This window comes from Sphaerodactylus townsendi, linkage group LG01, assembly GCF_021028975.2.
Source record: "Sphaerodactylus townsendi isolate TG3544 linkage group LG01, MPM_Stown_v2.3, whole genome shotgun sequence".
Taxonomy (NCBI): domain Eukaryota; kingdom Metazoa; phylum Chordata; class Lepidosauria; order Squamata; family Sphaerodactylidae; genus Sphaerodactylus; species Sphaerodactylus townsendi.
In genome coordinates, this window is record NC_059425.1 from 186845069 (window position 1) to 186863310 (window position 18242).

An 18242-nucleotide genomic window follows, 5' to 3' on the forward strand; every position below is an offset into this window, starting at 1 on the left:
AGTCCTTTAGCAAATTCCGCAGAAGATTATAAAAAAAGGAAATGGGGACCCTTAGCTATGTCCTTTGTGGTTGTCTAGGCAACCTAAAATGGCAGCTGAGATTTTGCAAGGTAATCTTTCAAGGTCTCAGTCGGCATTCAAAGGGGGTGACCCCTACCAGGTGGTTGGGAAGGACACAGATGAGTAGGAAAGCCATGGGGCTGTGAGGGGCAAAGGAAATATCTGCCTATTAGTATGACTAACATTGTTTTTATCTTTTTCAGTGCCAAGAATGAATTTTACAGAAGAGTTAGTAGAATAGCAAGAAATCTTAGCTGTCCCAGTCAGCTGAGCATTGAGGCTTATCAGGAGCTAAGGCTGTAAGTCTTTGGAAAAACAAGTTTTATACATGCAAAGTGGGATATGACCTATGAAAGCAGGCTTCAGTTGATGATTGGATGCATTGCGTTGCTATGGCATGTTAGTGATGGGAAACGAGACCATGTAAAATGATATAAAAAGGTGTATATGTTCATGTATTCAAAAAGATGACACTCAAAAGAATGCTTTGTAACTTTGTAGTTAGGAAGAATTCTGTGGCCATGCCATTAAGTTGTCTTTAAAAAATTATTTCCTCCAAGTGCGTGATTTGGATTATAAACCCCGTGCTGGGACCCAAGGATTTCACCATCTGGGTAAGCACGGACAACAGGTAGGAGGAGGATGTAGCCAGGATTTTACATTGAAAATGCTGGGGGGAAGAATTGGGACTAATAAAAGGAAACATTTCTTAACACAACGTGTGATTGGTGTTTGGGATATGCTGCCACAGGAGGTGGTGATGGCCACTCACCTGGATAGCTTTAAAAGGGGCTTGGACAGATTTATGGAGGAGAAGTCGATCTATGGCTACCAATCTTGATCCTCCTTGATCTGAGATTGCAAAGGCCTTACCATACCAGGTACTTGGGAGCAGCAGCAGCAGCAGAAGGCCATTGCTTTCACATCCTGCATGTGAACTCCCAAAGGCACCTGGTGGGCCACTGCGAGTAGCAGAGTGCTGGACTAGATGAACTCTGGTTTGATCCAGCAGGCTTTCTTATGTTCTTATGTTTATATGAGGGAATGAAGTCACACTTGAGGATGAGGGTGGGGGAGCTGTGGGAAGCAATAAGAGAGGATTGGGGGGGGGGGGGCTACATTAGTAGTAGCAGAAAGTATGGGGGCTAATGTGTATAGGGGGGAGAGATTTCTCCTCTCCCAAGACCTCTGCATGTCTCCCACGTATTATTGTATTCACCATCTAGTAGTCAATGGCTCCAAAAGTAAATTTTTACAACAGACAGACTCGGCCATATAACAAAGGCAGCACCTTTGAGAAGTAGATAGAGTTGCCAACTTCCAAGTTCAACGTGGAGTTTTCCCTGAGTTACAACTGATCTCCGGTGATCAGTTTCACTGGAGAAATGGCTGCTTTGAAAGGTGTACTGTGTGGCATCATATCCCTCTGGAGGCCCCTCCCAGCCCCTCCCCATGGGTCCACCCCCAAGTATCTAGGAATTTCCCAAACCAGAGTTGGCAACTGTAGAAGATATCTACGATCAGCACAGGCCAACAACAGGCAGTACATGAATTATCAGTCAGGAAACAGAGGCTAGAGCAGGGGTCTGCAACCTGCGGCTCCAGAGCCGCATGCGGCTCTTTCAACCTGAGACTGCGGCTCCACGTGGCCTGCAGGTCGGAGAGCATCGCTGGAAGGAAAGGTGAGTGGAGGGGCCGAACCGGAGGCGGCTCCGTGCATGAGGGTGCTGCTTTTCGAGTCCCCTCCACTCATCTCTCCTTCCAGCACTGCTCTGAAGGGCTGGAGGGACACGCCCACGCTGCCCTCCGACCCCTGGAGGTTGAAGGGGACTGTGGGCATGTCCTTCCAAAGCAGCCACCATCCCCTGTCTGCCATCCCCACAGCCACCATTCCCCTCTGCCCCATGGAGAAGGCGGCTGCCTGCTCCGTCGGGCAGAGGGGGTTTCCCTGTCCGGCGCCTCCGCCTCCCAGTGCTGGAAGGAAAGGTGAGTGGAGGGACCAAACCGGAGGCAGCTCCATGTGGAGCCGCCTCTCCGGCTCAGTTGATCTTCAGGGCCGTGGAAAACGACTCCAAATGGCTCTTTGGGTGGTAAAGGTTGCCAACCCCTGGGCTAGAGCAATTCTAAACAGAACCTACTATAAGATCCTCTGAAGATGCCAGCCACAGATGCAGGCGAAACGTCAGGAGAGAATGCTGCTAGAACACGGCCATACAGCCCGGAAACCACACAGCACCCAAGAACCTACTCAGATATGTTTGCCCCCAGACAGTGTTCTTGGGACTGTACCATAGCAGTGTAACTCTTACTCAGCTACTCACAAGCAAAGCCTGCTATATTCAATAAGGTTTACTCCCAGGCAAGCCTGTATAGGATCGCAGCCTGATTATCTTCCTTGCTGCAGCAACGGGAAGCTGAAACCTCCGTGCTTGGATTCGAAGCTTCCCCAAGCAATTGACTTGCTGCTATAATAAGAAAAAGATCTCTAGGCTATTTGCGAAGCAAAATTTGTGATCTCCGAAGATCCCTTTCGGCAAAGAATCTTTTACATCTTTCTGGAACAGGCATGAGATAAGACAAGATAAGATAAGGGACTCTTTAGTTTGGAGAGGAGACGGCTGAGGGGGGATATGATTGAAGTCTATAAAATTATGCATGGGGTAGAAAATGTTGACAGAGAGAAATTTTTCTCTCTTTCTCACAATACTAGAACCAGGGGGCATCCATTGAAAATGCTGGGGGGAAGAATTAGGACTAATAAAAGGAAACACTTCTTCACGCAACGTGTGATTGGTGTTTGGAATATGCCGCCGTGCCAGGAGGTGTGATGGCCACTAGCCCGATAGCTTTAAAAGGGCTTGGAGCAGACGGGCGGAGGAGAAGTCGATCTATGGCTACCAATCTTGATCCTCTTTGATCTGAGATTGCAAATGCCTTAACAGACCAGGTGCTCGGGAGCAACAGCCGCAGAAGGCCATTGCTTTCACATCCTGAATGTGAGCTCCCAAAGGCACCGCAGGCCACTCACAGCAGAGCTGGACCATAATTCTGGTCTGATCCAGCTGGCTTGTTCTAAAAAGATAAGATAAACTTTAATGTCATAGTGCACACACAACGAAAATACAAACATCCCCTGATGCACATATCATGCCATGAGTGTCACATGAAACACATGGGAATTCTGGAGAACTCAAAAATGCCCTCTGCTGGGATTGATTTGGTTGTCTTAATGTAAGGTAGAAGGCTTTTACAGTGGCGTAGTGGTTAAGAGCAGGTGCATCCTAATCTGGAGGAACCGGGTTTGATTCCCCGCTTCCGTCAGCTGAGCTGTGGGAGACTTCATCTGGGATTCAGATAGTCAGCACCCCACAGCATTTCGCCAAGTGGACCTTGGGTAGTCCTGGGGTAAGCAAACCCTTGCACGACAGCAGGACGGTACTATCAAACTTCTTTACAGCATGGCCAATTGACCATGCTGGCAGGGGCTGATGGGAAATGTAGTCCATAACATCTGGAGTGCCAAAGGTTCGCCACCATGGTCCTGGGGTCTGTAACCTGCGGCTGTCCAGATGTTCATGGACTACTTCCCATCAGCCCCTGACAGCATGGCCAATTGGCCATGGAGGCAGGGGCTGATGGTAATTGTAGAACCCTGCCCCACCCACCTCACAGAGTGTTTGTTGTGGTGGGGGGAAGGGCAAGGAGATTGTCAGCCCCTTTGAGTCTCCTATAGGAGAGAAATGGGTGAATCATTATCTCTAGGGGATAGTGGTGGCGGACATCTCCAGATAACAGGGATCATACTTCTATCAGCCTGCCAGCATAGCCAATTGGCCATGCTGGAAGGGGCTGATGGGAATTTGCACCATAACATCTGGAGTGCCAAAGATTCACCACGCTCGAGTGGTTTGCTCAGAAGGGCGATTTTCCATTCTGCTTACGACAACCGGGCCAGCGCATGCCCCAGAGAGGGTTTCGAGTGCCACCTCTGGCACATGTGCCATAGGTTCACCACCACTGTCATATACCTTTGCATACCTGCAGAGTCTCGCAAGTAAGCAAAACAGAGGTCCTCGGCCTTTTTGAGCCTGCAGGCACTTTGGCAATTCTGACTGCTTACAACACAGCCAACCAAACGCCGCCAGAAGGGGACAAGTCTCAGCTGCAAAATAGCTGCAAAGCTTTCACCTTCAGTCAATGCGGATTGCAATCACGCAATCACACAATGACAACCCTTGTACAGGGCAGCCACTACAAAGAGTTTTAAAATCTGCAATCACAATCATTTGATTTCCAACAGCCAATCAAAGGTTTACTGGCAAAAGCTCCACCGTTTCTCCATCAGCTTCCTAAAAACACTGGTGTCTTGCAGGCATCTAGTGGTCGTGGCACCCACAAGAACCCTGCAGTAGAGACACTAACCTTGTCTGGGAATGGCCTGCTATGGAGGACTCCTCGGGCCCCTCATTGGTACGCAGTCTAATCAATCAAACTAAAACTCATTGGCATAACAATATCACCGGCATTATATAACACAGGTCCACTCACCAGAAATCAAAAGGAGCAGTGCGGCGTAGGGAGGTTATGAGCTGTATCTAATCTGGAGGTTCCGGTTTGATTCCCAGCTCCTGCCACCTAAGCTGTGGAGGTTTATCTGGGGAATTCAGATTAGCCTGTGCACTCCCACACACGCCAGCTGGGCGCGACCTTGGCTAGTCACAGCTTCCTCTGGAGCCTTCAGCTCCAATTCCAATTTCACAGGGTGTTTGTTGCGAGAGGGCAAGCAAGTATATCGTCGCCCCTTTGAGTCTCCTACAGGTGCGATGGCAAACCTCTTCTAAAATAAAATACAAAAAAGAGGTTCTGATTTTGCCTCTAGAGCGCTTGTTTCATACACAAATCCAAGTATTTTGGCAATCAAGGCCATTTGGCGGCCACTCACTAGGGTTGTCCGCTACAACAGAAAGCGCGCGCGAAATCTTTGTGCTGCAATTGCATTGCAGTTTCAATGCTCCGGCACTCCTGCTGTGAAATTGATAAACAGCTTCAGGGCCAGAGGAGAAGTCCACACCGACCAGATACGGTCCCCAGGCCGTACGCTTCACTTCCACGATCCAATATGATTTCTTGGGTCACCTCTTAGCCAGGCACCACGCCATCTTTGGTAATGGAGTTCGTCTTTGCATTTGTATTCTCAAGACCGAGCTTAGTTACCGTCGGAGGGCTCTGAAATACAGCATCCCGCCCCAAACGCAAGCGGTTAATAAATTTAATAAATAAGTGAGTAAGAATCTGCAACAAGGTGTGGATTGTTTTTAGCTTATTTTTTTATTTACTTCTTAAATTCAGACATCAGTGGAAACTGCACGAGGATTATGGAGTTCTTCGGGAACAAGTTAAAAGCAATAATAAAACGTGACCTTTGGTTTTCAGATTCCCGGTTGTATGACTTGATTCCTATTTTCATTCCACTGGTTTTTTTCTACTTTCGTGTAACCTTACTGAAAATGCTGAACTGCTCAGCACCCGTTTTCCTTTGAAACTCAAGCAAATTTCTACATTTCTAATCTCTTTCCTGCTTATATGGCAGTGATAGCGAACCTTTTCGAGACCGAGTGCCCAAATTGCAGCTTAAAACCCACTTATTTATCGCAACGCCAACACGGCAATTTAACCTGAATAATTGAGGTTTTAGTTTAGAAACAGCTTGGCCCGAGGTACAAGCATTGGGAGTAAGCTTGGTGGCAGCTGGTGGTTGGTGCCGAAACCGTAAGTAACTCTTCCAATGGGTGAATCACGACCTAGGGGGGGGGCTTCCCAGAAGCAAGCCCTGCCAGCAACTGTTTCCATTCCCAGGTAAAGGATCGCTACTTTGTTTCAAGCATGAAAATCAGTGGGTTTAGACAGCAAGCCAAACAGGGTTACCACCTGCTTCCCAACTAGGTCTTAGTTTAATGCTAATAATCACACAGCCGCCCAGGCCAGCCTAGATGGGACTGTTTGCTCGCGGGCCACAGAGAGGGCTCTGAGCACCTCAGCAATCTCGTACAGGCTCCACCACTGCTATATGGGCTCCCAGCAGAGGGGCTCATTGGATGCCCATCCGCATCCGATACGGGGTCTGCAACCTGCGGCTCATGGACTACAATTCCCAATTGGCCATGATGGCAGGGGCTGATGGGATTTGTAGTCCATGAACATATGGAGAGCCGCAGGTTGCAGACCCCTGCATGGTGCACATAGTAAATTACTGACTGTTACTTACGGGTGAGAACAAACTTTCTCTCCTGGAGAGAGATCATCTTTCGAAACGGAGCCGAGGTCCCAGGTCAGTCGTCCGCTGATGGCGGGAAAGAAGGCAGAGAGAGGGGAAGATCTTTTGTGGTGATGTTGATAGATTTCGTGAACCTGCTGAGATGGAGACCTTTGATCCATTCTAGCAAGAATGGTGCTTTCCCACCCACACAAGCAAAGTCCTGCTACTGCAACCCACACTTTGGGCTGAATGCTCACATTACTTGAAGATGCCAGCGTGGTGTAGTGTGGTTTAGACCGATGGAGTTCCACCCAAAGAACCGGCCTGATCCCCACTCATTATGAGCATCGGACTCTTATCTGGTGGACCAGGTTTGTTTCCCCATTCCTCTACATGAAGCCTGCTGGGCAGTGGCAGAGCTACAAGGCAGAGCTGCAGAGTGGCAGAGCTGCAGCGCCCCGCCACACCCCTTTCCACATTTACCTTAGTTCCTTTACTTTTCCTAGAACTTTTTCAGGCTGAAAAAAAGGCCTGTTCACAGTACAGGCTGAAAATGGCCTGATGGGAACTATACTCCTAGGAGACCTTGGGGTCACCTGATATTGTTACCCAAACCTACTAATTCTATTCTGGGCGTGTGGCAGAAAATGCAGTGAAATAATGCCGAAGCATGGTAACCCCATAGGCAGTGGTTCTGACCCGGGTCGACCCTTTGGGGGCCGAACACCTTCACAGGGTCGCCTAAGACTCTCTGCATCAGTGTTCTCCATCTGTAAATGGATAAATGTTAGGCTAGTCACCACAACATGAGGAACTGTATTAAAGGGTCACAGCATTAGGAAGGTTGAGAACCACTGCCTAAGACTCTCTGCATCAGTGTTCTCCATCTGTAAAATTGATAAATGTTAGGGTTGGGGGTCACCACAACATGACGAACTGTATGAAAGGGTCATAGCATTAGGAAGGTTGAGAACCACTGCCATAGGGTTTTCAAGGCAGGAGGTGACAGAGGTGGTTTGCCATTGTCTGCTTTTGGACATCCTTGGTGGTCTCCCATCTAGGTACTGACCAAGACCGATGCTGCTTAGCTTCTGAGAAAGATCGGGCTAGTCTGGACCCTCTAGGTCAGGACAATTATAATATTACCAGTAACCATAAGATACTTTCTAGAAGAATTAGATCTTCCGCTAACTGGGAAATTCTTTACAGTCCTGAGTTTTTGTTTTTTGTAACCATTACTACATGCATCATCTAGACCACAGGTGTCAACTAAGAAATCCTCCAGATAGTTATCGAATCAGTACCCCATCACCGCCAGTATAGCCAATGCTCATGCTGGGAGGGGCTGATGGGGAATTGTAGTTCATGAACATCTGGAGGGCCGGTGGAGTTTGGACACCCCTGGATCTTAGACTCAGCGCCACTTCCAGGATGAGTGACTCTTATTGCTGGCATGTGTTTACCGCTTTTAAAAAAAAAAAAACTGTGTTGGCTATCATTCTCTTACACTGACCTACCTCAAGAGGGCATTGTGAGGATAAAACAGAGGAAGAGAGAGCCGTGCATATCAGCATGACTTCTTTAGGAGCAGCAGTGGCGTAGGAGGTTAAGAGCTCGCACCAATCTGAGGAACCGGTTTGATTCTCCGCCTGCCGCTTCAGCTGTGGAGGCTTATCTGGGAATTAGATTAGCCTGTGCCCCTCCCAATAATAACACGCCAGCTGGTGACAACGCTAGTCAACAGCTGATTTCTCAGCTTCCACCCACCTCACAGGGTGTTTGTTGTGAGGGGAAGGGCAAGGAGATTGTCAGCCCCCTTTGTGTCTCCGCAGGAGAGAGGGGACAGCAACTAAACTTTCTTCTCTTCAAGGGAGAAGATAAAGATGCCGTAACAGCCCACCTTGTTCTGAACAATCAGATCATTCCTCCTCTGTTGACGTAATACTGTTTGCGACTCAGTTGTCCATCCTATTGCTGATTTGTTGCCTCAGTTGAAGAAGCAAGCCTGATTTCAAACTCACTGGCAACTTCAAAATGTCACCGACACGGGTCAAAAGGGAGACAGCGGCTAATCGCATTGTCCAAAACTGCTTTTTAATAAGATTCCCCTTGAATAAACCAGATGATTATCAGCAGCCTCCGGACCTGGATTTTTCTCTCAACACTAAATTCCAAATAACCATACAACAAACCCCAAACCCTCCCTTTCCCTCCCAATACACCTACCACTTTGGGGGGGGGTGGGGGGGGGGAGGTATTTATCCTTCTTATGAATTCAGTTCTATGCACAAATCTAGTGGGATCCGTTCACAGTTACCAACCAATGTCACAATGGGGGCCTACGTCAAAACACCAAACAAATCCACCACGAATCATTTCCAGGCGGGACAGGAGCCGAAACGAAACCGCCGTGCTCACCCCCACCCCTCCCACCATGCAGCTGCCGAGAGTCGTCAGAAGTGAACCCTGCTGTTAGCGTTGGTGGTGGCGGCGAGACGTCCGGGCCCCTGTTCGTGGCCTGCTCTGCCGCAAGCTCTGCAGAAGCCTCTCTTGAAAGAAACGACTGTCGTATTCGAGTCCGCTCAGATGTCTCAAAGCCAAGGGCACCTGCTCGCGGCTGACGTCCACATAAACGGGGATGACTTTGGTTCCCTCCTGCTGTATCGTGTGGAGAAGGTTCCACCACTTCACACCACACCAAGGGTCGCCACCGAAAGCGAAAGACGTCAGGAGAATGATGTACACGCTGGTTGGTTTTGGATAACCTCCACCGGGCTGGAGGCTAATTTACAGGCCGCTTCACACGCGATCCTGATGCTCGATACAACCGCGGAAACCTTGCTGCGTGAGCATCTCGCCTATGGAGGTGGCAATGGGGTCGTCTTCCAGGCAGTACCAGAGGGAGAAATCATAGAGGAATGTGCAGGAAGATGGAGACATTACAGCCATTGCAGCAGCTGCTGGAGATTTCAGCCAAACCAGGAAGCTAGTTCACTTGCCCAAGTCTGAAGTATGAGAAACTTTGGAAAGTGTCCGGGTTTCTTTCAACAGAGGCATTTTGTTTTAAGTCTGTGCAAAGTAGGAGAAGGGAGGGCAGCCATGAAAGACCTGCACGGGACTGAGAGCAAACACCATAGAAGTAAAAAAAAAAAAAAATTGGAACAGCCTCTCTACGTGATCCTGCATCTCCGGGGCAAACACAGCGGTGACGTTTCAATCTTCATGGGGCTCATGGCGACGGCTGGATTTGGGCATGTCGTCACAGAACAACAGCGGAAAAACCCATACACAGTGTTGAGATGTACAGCGTACGCATGCGTGAGATTCGGAAAAAAAAATGTACAGTCGTCATTAATAAGTCCGGTAGGGCTCAAGCAATACGACAGATGAGAGGCACCTCTGAACCGCCTCGCCTTGTATCCCCAATCTGAATGGCCAGGGTCTGCCAAGCGTCCCTCTGCTTCATCTCCAGGATGCCCTGCTCCAGGCTCGCGCCCGCCAGTTTCAGCTCCTCGCATTTCTCCTTGAGCAGGCTGCAGGCTTTCTGCAAGCGGTGGTTCATCTCCACGTAGGACTGGGTCAGCCGATAGAGGCGCTCCCTCTTGGCCTCCGGTCTCGCTCTGACTGGAGCAGGCAAGTCTACATGTTACTACGGAACAGGGGGGTGGGGAGAAGGAGAGAGAGAGAGAGAGCTCAGTCGAGACCTCACCCACTCTGCTGTATGATCAGCAATAGGGTTGACATTAGGAACAACTCAAGGGGGCTTTCCCCACTGACAGAGTTGAACTGGTTTCGACCGAGGTTTGCCTCAGTGAATCCCCACTGCCACCGAGCTCAACATTGTTTTGTCTCAGCCCCACCCCCACCCCCACCGCCCGAACTGGCGAATGTCCTTGTCGCAGTTAGGAACTACACTTTTCTGCCGGAACAAGGTCGATTCCGCCTCGCTTCAAGTGGGAAGCATCGAAACGCCACCACAGCCGCTCAACCAATCAATGGCCGCTTTTGTGGTACGCGCAGAACGGAGAGTCGTGGTGGGCAGAAAGCGCATGTAACTGTAAACCAAACACTGTGCAAAAAAAGAACGCCCCGCTTCCGCCATAACACAAGCCAATCACACCGGGCGGAGCCAAACAGGCACCAAGATGATCCCGCCCACTTAGCTCGTTCCAGGGCCAACTCCAGTTGCTGTGGGGACAGCCTGAATCATCTCTCCACCGAAGGGAACCGAAGCATCCCTGGCTCCCTTCTGTAGTGGGAAAGCCCTGTTTCCTAGGGTATCCAACTCTGGCCTAGATGTTCATGGACACATGAGTTCATGGCACATGAATGGGCAGGGGCTGATGGGAATTGTAGTCCGTAAACAGCTGAAGCGCCAGAGTTGACACACTTCTGGCTTATCAGCACCTATGGCGCTTGCCTTGATCTGGGAGTTGAGGGGAGGTCCCAAGCCACCACCAGCACTGAGCAAGATCACCACCGTCTTTTCACTGGGTTTTGAACTAGGTGGGGCCTCTTTTTGAGGGTAGCCATGTTGGGCTGCAGCAAATCAGCTAGATTTGAGTCCAATAACTTAGTACAGCAGGGGTGTCAAGTATGTGGCTCAGGGGCCGTGTCTGCCCCCTTAAGAACAGAAGAAGAAGAAGAGTTTGGTTTTATATCCCCCTTTTCTCTCCTGGAGGAGACTCAAAGGGGCTTCCAATCTCCTTGCCCTTCCCCCCTCACAACAAACACCCTGTGAGGTAGGTGGGGTTGAGAGAGCGCCGAAAAGCTGTGACTAGCCCAAGGTCACCCAGCTGGGATGCGGTGTGGGGAGCCAAGCATTGCATAATCTGAATTCCCAGATAAGCCTCCACAGCCTGGGGTTGGCAGAGCTGGAACCCAAACCCACCTCCTAGGATTAGAATGCTCTTAACCACTACCACTGCTGCTTAAGAGGACTTATCACAGTGGTGGAAAACCTATGGCAGTCCAAATGTTCATGAACTACAATTCCCATCAGCCCCTATCAGCATGGCCAATTGGCCATGCCGGCAGGAGTTGATGGGAATTGTAGTCTGCAAACATCTGGAGTGCCATAGGTTCGCCACCATGGACTTATCAGGTCTGTGAACTGGCCAAGACAACCCACCCCCAGTGCTGACTACCTCCCCCAGAGCTGTTCTGGCCTGGTAAGCCCACTGCCGGCTTCACAAGTTCAGGTGCCCCTTTGCTCCCACCCGACCTGGCAAGCCAGCCTTCCTCCTCCCCCAGTGTCAGAATCTCGCTGAAAGGCTCCAATTGGGAGCTAAACCACCTCGCTCCCAGGGCCCAGCCCAACCAAGTCATACTTATTTCATATCTGGCCCTCGTCACTAGTGAGTTCAACACCTCTGCTGTAGAGAGTGAGAAGATTTTGGGGTTGAGGAGCATTGACGTTGAAAACCGTGAAAACGGGAGCACACTGAATCAGATAAACTAAAATGATGAAAGAAAGCCCGTTAGAAAAATGTGTGAGAAAATGGTTTCCTGGTTATATTTATGGAAGGAACATATGGCTCAATTTACTCTCACAAGTGTTTTAAGTTTTCAAATGAAGTGTGGATACTGGTGAAGTCTTCACACCCTTCCCCCTCCCCCTCCCCATTTTTAGATGGTATTATATGCATATGATATATACTAGACGATAGGGAGGAGCCCTTGTATTCCAGATAAAAGAGTGGACCACCCCATCTGATGGGAATTGTAGTTCATAACATCTGGAGGGCCAAAGGTTCGCCACCACTGTACTAGATAGACAGAATATAAGATAATCATTTCTCGGATGTGAAGATGGAGGTCAAAATATCTGTACAATATTAATCAAGTGTGACTTTTTCTTTTTCTTCTTGAATGTGTGCTCATCTTATTTGTATGTATGTACTGTGTTTCCCCGAAAATAAGACAGTGTCTTATATTAATTTTTGCTCCCAAAGATGTGCTATGTCTTATTTTCAGGGGATGTCTTATTTTTCTGTGTTCTGTCTGTCACAGTTTCCAAACAAAAAAAACTTTGCTAATACTACTGGGATGCCTTATATTTCAGACTTCAGCAAAACCTCCACTACGCCTTCTATTTTCAGGGATGTCTTATACCAGGAAACAGGTATGTATGTATGTATGTATGTATGTATGTATGTATGTATGTATGTATGTATGTATGTATGTATGTATGTATGTATGTATTCCTTTCAAATAATTTAATAAAGACTTTATATACATTTTAAAAAGGAAACCCTGAAAATCTTGGTCTCCAAGGTGCTACTGGATTCAAAACCAGGTGGGACGTGGAGTTCTCCTGGAAGAAAAAGTATCTCCAGGAGACAAAGATCAGTTCCCCTGAGAAATAGGGCAGCGTCAAAAGGGGAAAGGCGGGTCTACGACATCACATCCCTACTGAGGCCCCTCCCCTCCACAGACTCCGCCTTCCCAAAATCTCCAGAAGTCTCCTAAGCCAGAATCGGCAGCCCTAGTTTGAGATCAGCAAGATTTTTTGACCTACTAAGTTTAAAGCTCTGGCTATCTGATAAAGGGGACCTGAGCCGCCTAAACAGGGTTCATCCAGAGTTTCCAGATAGCCATGGATCGAGCAATTCCTTATCAGTTTCTACCAGCATGGCTAATTGGCCATGCTGGTAATATGGGATTTGTCAGTCCATGAACATCTGAGAGCTCTAGGGCACCAAACTTCTTAGTCAGTTAAGGCACAGACCTAGCTGTCTCAGAAGCAGTCCAAAGCATAGAACCAAGAGCGCACCCCGCCTTCAAACCTCCTGCAATTTGTTTCCCCGAAAATAAGACATCCTCTGAAAATAAGACATAGTAGAGGTCTTGCTGAAGTGCTAAATATAAAGCATCCCCCGAAAGTAAGACATAGCAAAGTTTTTGTTTGGACGCATGCCCATCAAACAACACCAGAGCATGCAGCTGTGGAGCGGAAAAAGAAGACATCCCCTGAAAATAAGACATGGCGCATCTTGGGGAGCAAAAATTAATATAAGACACTGTCTTATTTTCGGGGAAACACGGTAGCATTTGCTCAGCAAAGCCTGTGATGCAAAGATGAACGTATTCTGGTACCTTCACTGGGTTCTACCAGGAGGACAAAGACTGGATCGTTGGGCTGGGCTCGCTGGACATCCTCCAGGATCTGTTCGGTGTTGGGGGGTTCAGGCCGTGTGGGCAGAACCACTCGCTTCTTAGCCTTGGAGGTCATTGCTCAGAAACAGATGCCAGGGGGGCACTGGAAAGAAAAAAGAGGGGGCGACAGGAAAATATGGGGAGCAGGTTAGAGATGTGTTCAGGTGAGAGTTGCTCCTTCAACCAGCATTATTTCCCAACACCAGGATGGATTTCACCTTCTGAACCCTTCTCAGGATCAAACTTTACAAAGCTTCCAGAGAGAGTGTATTCCGGAGTGTCGAGGTAGCCCTGATGGATCGACCCGGGAGACCATAATGGTAAAAGGGAAAAAATGGATCTTCTACATTATGTTGAACCCAACATATTTTAGGATGCAGCACCACACACAAATTCCAAACCCTATGAGCAGCGGCTTAGGGAGCTAGGTATGTTTATTTTGGAGAAGAGAAGGTTATGGGATAACATGATAGCCATGTTTAAATATCTGAAGGGATGTCATGTTGAAGAGGGAGCAACCTTGTTTTCTGCTGCTCCATAGACTAGGATACGAAGTAATGGATTCAAACTATGGGAAAAGAGATTCCACCGAAATCTTAGGAAGAACTTCCAGACAGTACGGGCTGTTGGACACTGGAATACGCTGCCTCAGAGAGTAGCGGAGTCTCCTTCTTTGAAGGTTTTAAAACAGAGGCAGGATGGCCCCTTCGTGGCAGGGGGCTGGACTCAATGACCCTTGTAGTCCCTTCCAACTCTATGATTGTACAAACATAACAAGAACGTCAAGAACTTTGTGACAAGTCAGTTCTACAGCCTGTGTAAATTATGCAACCAAACGTTGATCTCTTTGTATCGTTTATTCTACACTTGCTTGACCCGGAGTTCTCCTGGAAGCAAAATTATCTCCAGGCGACCATAGATCACCAGGTGCCCTGAGAAATAGGGCAGCGTCAATCCTGAACACTGAAGCCTGAACACTGAAAATCCCACTTTATCTTAAGATTTCTCTTGGCATCACCCACTCACGGTCAAACTCTAAACATGCAGCCTTGAGGGCTAGAAACTTTGCTTCATCCAAAACGAAAGGCAGGTGCTAAACGAAGCCATGCAGAAACTGAAAACCTTGTTTCGCCAACAGCCGTTGGCAATTCACAAAACTGGAGCAAACGGGAAAGCCTGATATTTACCCACGTTTCATGCAGTTAGAAATCCCGATGACTGTAGCACAGTATTATACATCTCTATGGCAAGCTCAAGAATTGGGCAACAAGAGATCACCATCACCATTTGGGCGTCTTAGTTGATAGTTCCATGGGAATGTCAACTCAATGCATGGCAGCGGTGAAAAAGGCAAACTCTATGCTGGGGATAATTAGGAAAGGAATTGAGAATAAAACTGCAAAGATTGTCATGCCCTTATATAAAGCCGTGGTGCGACCGCACTTGGAGTACTGTGTTCAGTTCTGGTCGCCACATCCAAAAAAGGATATCGGAGAGATAGAAAAGTGCAGAGAAGAGCAACGGTGGGATGATTGAAGGGGATTGGGAGCACCTTCCCATGGGAGGGAGAGGCTGCAGCGCTTGGGAACTTTTTTAGTTTGGAGAGGAGACGCCTGAGGGGGATAAGGATTGAAGTCTATACCATGCATGGGTATGCACGTTGACAGAGAGAAATTTTTCTCTTTCTCACAATAATTAGAACCAGGGCATTCATTGAAAATGCTGGGGAAGCATAGGGACTAATAAAAGGAAACACTCTTCACTTAACGGTGATTGGTGTTTGAATATGCTGCCACAGGAGGTGGTGATGGCTTACCACCTGGATAGCTTTAAAAAGGGCTTGGACAGATTTATGGAGGAGAAGTCAATCTATGGCTACCAATCTTGATCCTCCTTGATCTCAGATTGCTAATGCCTTAGCAGACCAGGTGCTCAGGAGCAGCAGCAGCAGAAGGCCCTTGCTTTCACATCCTGCACGTGAGCTCCCAAAGGCACCTGGTGGGCCACTGCGAGTAGCAGAATGCTGGACTAGATGGACTCTGGTCTGATCCAGCAGGCTAGTTCTTATGTTCTTATGTTCTTATGTTCTTATTCTTTGCCAAATGGGTCCCTAAAAACCGTGAGGCCTCTGCTCTGTCATACCGGTGAAAGTACATTTCCACTGAACTGTTAACTGGCAGACGTTACCCTCCCGCCATCCCGTCAGCGTCCAAAAATCCATTTGCAGCAGAGGGGAGGGGCTAGAAAACACAGTCAAAAAGCCCACTGTATCATCATAATCTTGCTGCAGGAGTGGGGAAGCAATTAGTATTTAATTAAAGGGGGGGGGAGTTATGTTAAGTAAATCTATTGCAGGGATTTTGCATCTTTCGAGTCCCACGTTTCATCGTTGAAATTAAGCTGCTCGCTTGGAGATGGGTGGGTGTCCCTGCTGTAGAATTTTACTTCATCTGAGAAGGAGGGAGACATTCCGGGGGAATATTTTTTTCGGGGTGGGGGGAGGATGAGCCTGCTATATGTATATATTTGACTCCCCCCTCCCCTTCCCCGTTTTCCAGGCCGGACAGCACAGCTAGCCTCTCCATCTGCACCGGATTCCAGAATGTTCAGCGCCGATTCTGCAGTCCTTCTAAGCAAAGGCTGGCTATGCAACACGCATGCAGAAAGAAGATTGGGGGGGGGGGGAGAGACCGTACACTGGGCACATGCATCTGTTCTGCAGATACCACACCCACCCCAATGCAAGGAGACCCCCCACCTGCACAAAGCCTTTCCGAAAAGGACACCCTCCTCCACCTTTCTTCCCTGCCCGACAACAGCCCTGCAAATGACTGCCTGCAAATGGAAAGTTCCTCCCCTTCATTTGCCACGGATTCCCCCACCCCCCGATTTGTGTGCCAGGCTGGCTATCCACAACAGGCGCCCAGTTTGGTTCGCGTGCGGCTCTTACCCCTAAATGCCCACTCTCTGATTCTATCAAAAGGCAATCCCTCCCTTAGCAAGCTGCCACCTTGCCCCCCCCCCCCCCCCCCCCCCCCCCCCCCCCCCCCCCCCCCCCCCCCCCCCCCCCCCACACCTGGCCTCTGTCTCACCCCACTGCGCCCCCCCCCCCCCCCACTCCATGCTTGGCATAATTTGCTGCCTTTTAGCACCCATCCCTTGTATCTGGGAGGCAGGTTTGGAGAATGGAGAGTGGACTAAGCTGAACTCCCCCCCACCCCCCAAACATCCACTTCCCCTCATTCTGCCAGATCTCTTATTTGGGCCCCCTCCCCTAATCGCGCCCCCCCCCCAGAACTAACCCCTCTAACCTGAGCCCCCCACCCCACACACACCATCGACCATCCGTCCCACTTAACATCATTAAGTCTCCCCATCTTTAACTGCACCTCTTTACGCCCCTTCCCCAAATGCAGACTCTCATGCCTACGTGGCTCTGGGGGATCCCCACTGGCTGCCCCACACCAAGCCTCTTCGGGGGGGGGTACCCGGCTCTCCTACATGCTCCCCCCAATTTGCCCCCCTCCTTTTCTTCCTCACCTGCTCTTCCGCCCTCCTCCTCCTCCTCCTGTCCGCCACTTGACTCCTCCTCCCCCGCTAAGCCACGCCCTATCTTGGCCCCGCCCTCGCCCCAGCTCTTTAACTCCACCCTCCGCAGAGGTACCAAAAGGCAATGCCTAACATCAAGTGCCCCGCACTTCCGGTTCCCATTCAACACCGCCCATTTGCGGGGCAGATGGCCCAAAACCTAGGCGGGTGGGGTCCTGGGGACCAGAAGTGTCCCTTGTTTGTGCAGCTACTTGAATATGATTTTTTTTTCTTCATTGCTAGTGAGGAAGTTTTTTTTTTTTTAGCAATGTGTACTTTTTCAGAAATTATCCTAAACAAAATCCAGAATTAGCTAGTCCGGTCGTAAACCCCGACTCCAAGGAGTAGCTGGAAGAGGCTTTCGCGGACTGGTCAAGCGGACTGCAGACGGGTTAAACTGAACTCACTTCGACAAGAAAGGAAACCCAGCAGCCCATAATTTTACGAACAGCCAGAGCATTGAGTGGAAAAGAAGGCGATTTTATGCCATGCGTTTTGCATATCTTTTTGTTTTCTCCTGAATAAGTTTTATGCCTTGCAAAGATGGGCACTGGCGTCCTAAATGTTGCATTTCATGTGCATATATATGACACGTGCGTATTGCATGCGAGGAAGTGTATGGCAAGCAAACCCCCTCGATCTGTTGGCTTAAGAGCGTGGCTTGGTTGTTTTTCTTGGTCAATGGGGAACTGGAAGCCGCTTAAACTTTCGCTTCCACCCCCTTTGAGGATGCCAGGTGGTGTCTGCAAGAGTCCCGCTGGAACACCCCTAGCTTTTAAAATACCCACCCCCATTAGAGCATTGCCCTCCCCTGGATATAATAATAGTAATAATAGTAATAGTAATAATAGTAATAATAATAAAAAGCTAAAGATCCGGCAGCTGTGAAATCTACAACAACAACAATAATAATAATCATAGAACATGAGAAGGTCACTAGATACCGCGATTTGGAAATCGAGCTTCAGCGTCTGTGGCACAAGCCAGCTGAGGTCGTCCCAGTGGTAATCGGCACGCTGGGCGCCATCCCAAAAACACTAGGGCAGCACTTGAAACATCTTCGAATTGACAAAATTAACATCTGTCAAATTCAGAAGGCAGCCCTGCTGGGATCCGCACCAATACTACATTACAACTTCCTAGGCCTCTGGGTGAGGCTCGAATTGTAATGAAGGCCAAC

The 18242-nt window shown here is 49.0% G+C and overlaps 2 protein-coding genes across 4 annotated transcripts in view; one reads left to right on the forward strand and one right to left on the reverse strand.

Annotated features, from left to right (window-relative positions):
- LOC125438210 (phosphatidylinositol 4-phosphate 5-kinase type-1 gamma-like) overlaps positions 1-18242 on the forward strand; it is a 118524-nt gene that overhangs the window by 65387 nt on the left and 34895 nt on the right.
- LG01H19orf25 (linkage group 01 C19orf25 homolog) lies at positions 8400-17069 on the reverse strand. 3 transcript variants are annotated; one of them, XM_048501595.1, is made up of 3 exons: positions 17015-17069; positions 13415-13577; positions 8400-9955 (listed from the first exon to the last, which is right to left on the reverse strand). In XM_048501595.1, the coding sequence occupies exons 2-3, from the start codon at positions 13548-13550 to the stop codon at positions 9687-9689; spliced, it is 405 nt and encodes a 134-aa protein (XP_048357552.1). In that variant the 5' UTR covers positions 13551-13577; positions 17015-17069; the 3' UTR covers positions 8400-9686. The 3 variants fall into 3 exon arrangements, with proteins under 3 accessions (XP_048357552.1, XP_048357558.1, XP_048357567.1); XM_048501601.1 differs by lacking the exon at positions 17015-17069 and adding an exon at positions 16905-17009; XM_048501610.1 differs by lacking the exon at positions 17015-17069 and adding an exon at positions 16864-16983.